Genomic DNA, 5,921 nt, shown 5'->3' with positions numbered 1-5,921 from the left:
TTTTTTTTTTTTTTTTTGTACGAAACACTAATTAGAAAGATAATGACAAGCTGAGGATTTACACTGGTGAAGATAATGGAGTGATTAGAGTAGTACAAAGTAGGATTATACAAGGAATCCAAAGATTTTACGTTGTGATGACGTGTCATTAAGAAATTGCCGATTCACCAATTATTCTTGTGACGTGTCATTGACTAGAGGCGGAGTATCCAATATTTATCCTCGAAATTTATAAAATTTAAAAGATTTGGGTTTTGTATGAATAATAATAATAATAATAATAATAATAATAATAAAATTTTATTCTGCCGTTATTGCAATCGTTTGGGACAAAATTTAAATATTTATATGGCTTACGTTTTACCTATAATGTTTTTGAGTTCATTCATTATATGAAGAAAAAACTGTTTAAAAATAATATATTTAAAAGACTTGGACCTATTTCGTTTGTTAAATAAAACACCAAGTAAAATATGGAAGAATAAGACGTGTACATCAGTATCACAGATTCACAAATGCAAGGCAAATCATGTTGCTATTAGAGCTGTCATCCATAACAACCAATGTCGTCGCAAACTCAAAGATTATAAAAAGGCATCTCCATCCCGTCCAATGTCTTAACAATTTTTTAATAATTAATTTTATTTTATTTTAAGATGAAAATGTCTTCACAAGTAGACATTTAAAACATTTAAAAGATATTTTTACCTCCTCTAAAGACACTTATCATAAAATAGCATTAAAATTAATAATTAAATTTGTTTAAAGAGACAATTACAAGAAAATGAGGAATGGAGATGGTCTAAAAAGGCTAAAACTCGTATCACAGGTTTGATGCAATAATAATTGAAGATAGAAATCAAATCCGATGTCAATATCCTGAAGGGTACCCTCCTTTTCTTGGATCACTTACTGCCACAAGCTTACTCATTCCACCCGAACTTTTATCGGGTTCTTGAACCACTATCAACTGAGATATCGTTCCTCCTGCGATTGGCGCTAGGACATGACCTTTCTTCTCCAACTTAAGTCTTGTCTCTTTGGGAATCTCGAAATGGTCATTATACACTGTTGTCCAATTCTCATACTGAGCTTTGTTCGGAATCACCTGTAAATCAATAATGAAGTTACAAAAGTAAGCTTTAGTTATGAACAAAGAACAAGAAACTTTTCTCATTTTGGGAAGAAGGGTATAAAAACCTGGTGGTAGATTCTTGGAGCCGCAACGGAAGAGAGAGGGTCCATGTTGTGGACGAAATGATTCAAGAAAACTTCTGTTGTACCGGCGATGATGTACATTCCTCCGCTCGCACCCAATGCGGCTTTTACTTTACCGTCCTGTGCACGCCAAAGCAGAAAACAAAAACCCATCGTTTAGATAGAACTCAAATACAGAGTTACTTGTACCACAAGAATTAGGGTTTTTTCTTCTTCTTCTTGCCTTGAGTACAATGGTGGGTGTCATAGAGGACAAAGGTCGTTTTCCGGGACGGATGAAGTTAGCTGGTGCCGGTGGCGGCACATCTGGATCACCTCCGGATTTCCTGGGGATCGAGAAATCATCCATTTCGTTGTTTAGAACCATTCCGGTGCTCGGAGATATCATGTGTGCCCCGAAGTATCCGTTGATTGTACTAGTCATTGAAACAACATTTCTCTCCGAATCCATTACAGATAAATGGCTCGTGCCATGATCATTGATCTGATTCCATCTGAAAATTGCAGAAATAAAATTTGATAAACACCTAACACAGAAGAAAGAAACCTATAACTTATTGAGAAAAAAAAACTTACTTGCCACCGTAATGTTTAGGATCAAAGGTTTTCTTGTCTTTAATCTTTCTCTTCAACTTTTGTGCAAACTTTGGAGATAACATATCTGAAACAACCTTACTAACATTAGGGACGAAATCTGGATCCCCGAGGTTCATCCTAATCGCGAATGCATGTTTGAGAGCCTCCACTAGTCGATGAACACCAAGGGGACCAGAAACACCCGATGGAACACCATATTGAGCAAGAATATTCAAAATCTGCAACACAAGAAACTCCTCATATAGATATAAATATAGGTTTCATGAAATGTGAAATTTTCGCCAGAAAAAAAAGACTTACAAGGACCATTGCAGCGCCACCGGATGATGGAGGAGGCATACCGAGTAGACGGTAACCAAGAACATCCGCAGATAATGGTTCTGTAACCTTCACTTTATAATTCTGCAAATCTTTCATAGTTATTATCCCACCGGCTTTTTGTATATCTCTTACAAGGTTAACCCCAACCGTGCCATTGTAAAACGCTTTTGGACCGTATTTAGCGATTTGGCTTAGTGTAAAAGCCAACTTTGGGTTACGGCAAATAGTCCCTGGATTCTTGAGCTCTCCGTTTGTAGCATATACCTCAGAGAGACCTTTGTCTGCTAAGATATCGCTTCTAGACGCGTTCATCTGCATATAGAGATATTTTGAAATCTTGAATCCATGAGCTGCAAGTTTCTTTGCAGGACTCACTAACCGCTTCCACGGTAGCTTTCCATGTTGTTTCCAAGCCGTGAATAGACCAGCGACTTCCCCGGGGACTCCTACTGACAAGGCTCCTATCTTCTTTTTCTCAGGATTATCACCATACATATTCTACATATATATCGACAGAAACAACCAATCAATATAATGTCTTACAGTCAGAAACGTTACTAAAACGCATGTTTCGAAACGCACATTTTGACAAAGAGAAATAAAAAACTATTATTAGTAAAATCACGTTAATTACCTCAGTGGCTCTTAAAGGAGCGGTTTCTCTAGAGTCATAAGCAATTTCCTTGCCGTCAGCAAGCTTAATAACTGCAAACGCTCCACCACCAATACCGCTAGACGCTGCACTCACGACGCCCAAACAAAGAGCAGCAGCGACCGACGCATCAATCGCGTTTCCTCCGTGACGAAGAACATTCTTTCCGATATGAGAACACCGTCCGTCGTCCGTCGCAACCGCACCGTGATACCTAACAATGTTTCGCGATTTCTTCCGAGCCGCCACACCGTTTTGCAGAAACGCGATTATAAGAAGAGCGATCGTCGCGGTACGAACGAACGACATAGCTACAATAAATAGAGAACCAAACCAGAGATTAATTCATCACAAAACGTAATATAGCTTACAAAATAACTTGAATGTTACAATATGACTGCGTTAGAAAAAAAAACAAAAGAACTTTACAATTCATCATGTGGATGTCTCTCTCGGTCTTAGAACCTCTCCTCTCCTTCCTCTTCGTCCTTATGGAGGACAAGCATTTGTTGACACGAGTATTTATTGTAGTCTGCGGTCAAAGCTTCCTTCTGAGTTTTTTATTTTTACAACCCCTTCTGAGCTTTTCGGGACAGTATAATCCTTAAAATCCTAATTAGTTATGACAGTAAAATCCTATCCAAAATTTGCAACTCCTTAAAATATAGTATTTCCGTTTCTCTTTGGTTAAATATTCTTTAGAATGTTTCTGTTTTTTTGTTAGGCAGCGTGTTAATAATCCTTTATTATATAAAGCACAATTTTTTTTTTTTTTTTACAATAGTTTACAAAATTGACTCAAAGGAGCGAATGCAAAGAAAAATTGTTAACAAAAGTAACTAAATGCGTAACTGAACGATACGTCGAGCTAAATTATCCGCTTTACCATTTTGAGTGTGAGGGACATAGACTAAAGAAAATGAAGTAAACTCTTCTCTGTCCGCCTGTATGTCCTTCAGATAAGATGTGAAAGCTGGCCACTCGGAAGGCGAAGACACCATCTTCACCAAGTCAGAGCAATCAGTAAGAAAAACGACGGATTGGTTATCTTCTCCAATCATGCACCGCATTACCCAGATAAGGGCCTCGATCTCCGCATGAAGAGGGGAAAGACTTCAACGAAGATTGGCAGCTCCCATTGTGTTTTCGTCCCCCTGGGCAAAACGCAGAACCATCCTCTACCGGCAAACTGATCTGTCGCTTTTCATAAACCATCCACAAAGCAAAGAAAACTCGATGGTGGCCTAGAGAACCTTGAAACCCCGATGCCCCCATCAGAAAATACACCCGTATGAGGGAGATCCGCCTCTAGCCCTACAGTCTCTGTCTGAGCACAAATTACATGTTCAATAAAAATTTGACATATCAATAAAAAAATATTTTTAAAAATAAAACAAAATTATGGATGACAAAATAAGAAAAACAGAAAATCGATATTACATCTAAAATTTAAATTACAAAGACTCAAACAGTTAAACCAACCAACATGATAACTGATAAAAAATGATTTTTAAAAGTAATTGTAAAAAAAAAAAAGATAGTGGTAAAAGTAAATAGAGACAACTTTAACAAAAAAAAAAGTTAATAGAGACAAACACGTATTTATCTACCTTTTAGTAATTAGTATAATCAGTTCACANAAAAAAAAAAAAAAAAAAAAAAAAAAAAAAAAAAAAAAAAAAAAACTATTTTTAACTACTGCCCACAATCACTACTCTTCTTCCACGATCTCTGTGATTCAACAAAGTGTCACTAATATAAATTCTCACTTGTATTCAAAAACCTAGATCCATGGAAAAGGGAGAAAACAAAGGAGATGATATTGAGTCGAAAATAAACATTTGGCAAAAAGGTAGTATGATTTTTTCACTATGGAGGAACCAGATATTATCTCTTTTTTTTTACTACAATTCTGTTTTGGATTTCTCAGTTATGATTTAGTTTGTTAAATCATAGTTTCTCAGTTATGATTTAGTTGCATGTCTCATCAAATTCCCTATTTCAAAATCTTTTACTTTACAAATTTTATTTTTTTTCGTCATCGTTTCAACTATCAAAAATCTCATCAAATTAAATATTTTACAATCTTTCAGTTTAAAGTTTCTGTTTTCCCTCAATTCTGGTTTAGGTTGTTCATTGGGAATTATAGCGTCCATCAAATTCTCTATTTTACACAGAATTCTGAATTTTATATTTGGATTTGCAGGTTCTTATTTCAAAGTATATTCTCCAGTAGCCCACAGAGATTAAAGATGTCAAAAAAAAAAAAAAATGAAGTGAATGGGTCTCTTCTCTTACTATTTGCTTTTTCTTAATTTATGCTTTTAGTAACGATGAGATTACCATGGGGATGCTACTTATTAGAGACCATTCACTCCAAGTCTCCAACACAATGGAAAAATTTGTAGACCATTTGTTGCATCACGAAAGTTAAATTTGTCACTTAGTTTTCTAAGTGATAAAGATTCAAACCATGTATACTAAAATGGTATTGTTAATCAAGATCAAAGTATGAAAACTTGATGCTCTTTAATATTAACTACTACTCTTACAAAACTTTAAACAGATTATATATTATAAATTTTGCAGGTTTCTTGCATGCATCTTCATTTACGTATGTTATATGAAATTTCTGTTTTTCTATCAAGTTTCACACTGCCAACTCTTTATTTCTTACATTTTTTTGGAATGCTATATATTTCAATCATCACCGCTGAAGAGTGTATCTCTTTTCATCATATATTTTTTACAATGTTATTACATATTTTGCTTTAACTCATTGATTACTTCAGCTTTATTATATATACCAAAATTAAAAAGATTGATGTAACTTGAAATTCATCCAATTCCAAAGGCCAAAGCTCGATGCAGTGAGTTAATAAAACAATTGGAAGAAAAAAAATGAAATCTCGATCTCAATATCCTGAAGGGAACCCTCCTTTTCTAGGATCACTTACTGCCACAAGCTCACTCCTTCCGCCGGAGTTTCCACCGGATTCTTGAACTATGAACTGAACAATCGTCCCTCCGGCGACGGGCGTTAGGATATGACCTTTCTTCTCCAACACAACTCTTGTCGCTTTAGGAATCTCGAAATGATCATTGAATACTGTGGTCCAATTCTCATACGAAA

General features: G+C 35.5%; 2 protein-coding genes across 3 annotated transcripts in view; both read right to left on the bottom strand.

Moving 5' to 3' along the window:
* Window positions 803–3,302, bottom strand: LOC104716248 (gamma-glutamyltranspeptidase 2-like). The gene is made up of 7 exons (XM_010433638.2): window positions 3,218–3,302; window positions 2,771–3,099; window positions 2,116–2,634; window positions 1,795–2,033; window positions 1,442–1,712; window positions 1,201–1,338; window positions 803–1,108 (listed from the first exon to the last, which is right to left on the bottom strand). The coding sequence occupies exons 1-7, from the start codon at window positions 3,225–3,227 to the stop codon at window positions 872–874; spliced, it is 1,743 nt and encodes a 580-aa protein (XP_010431940.1). The 5' UTR covers window positions 3,228–3,302; the 3' UTR covers window positions 803–871.
* LOC104716246 (gamma-glutamyltranspeptidase 1-like) overlaps window positions 5,495–5,921 on the bottom strand; it is a 5,252-nt gene continuing 4,825 nt past the window's right edge. Inside the window, exon 8 of one of the 2 annotated variants that reach the window (XM_010433636.2) lies at window positions 5,495–5,689. Coding sequence is in view for 1 of the 2 variants with exons in the window: in XM_010433637.2 (XP_010431939.1) it covers window positions 5,704–5,877 (174 nt within the window). In the remaining variant the exon portion in view is untranslated. Of the gene's footprint in view, window positions 5,878–5,921 lie in introns of both variants that reach the window. The other variant, XM_010433637.2, reaches the window with a different exon arrangement.

Source organism: Camelina sativa, chromosome 10 (genome assembly GCF_000633955.1).
Source record: "Camelina sativa cultivar DH55 chromosome 10, Cs, whole genome shotgun sequence".
Lineage (NCBI taxonomy): Eukaryota > Viridiplantae > Streptophyta > Magnoliopsida > Brassicales > Brassicaceae > Camelina > Camelina sativa.
This window is presented reverse-complemented; position numbering and strand designations above follow the sequence as displayed.

Bases quoted from the DNA above. Each gene is read 5' to 3' on its own strand.
- LOC104716248 (XM_010433638.2), bottom strand. The intron at 1,713-1,794 runs GTAAGTTTTTTT...TGCAATTTTCAG, and splicing joins CCTAAACATTACGGTGGCAA to ATGGAATCAGATCAATGATC. The intron at 1,339-1,441 runs GCAAGAAGAAGA...TGGCGTGCACAG, and splicing joins CACCCACCATTGTACTCAAG to GACGGTAAAGTAAAAGCCGC.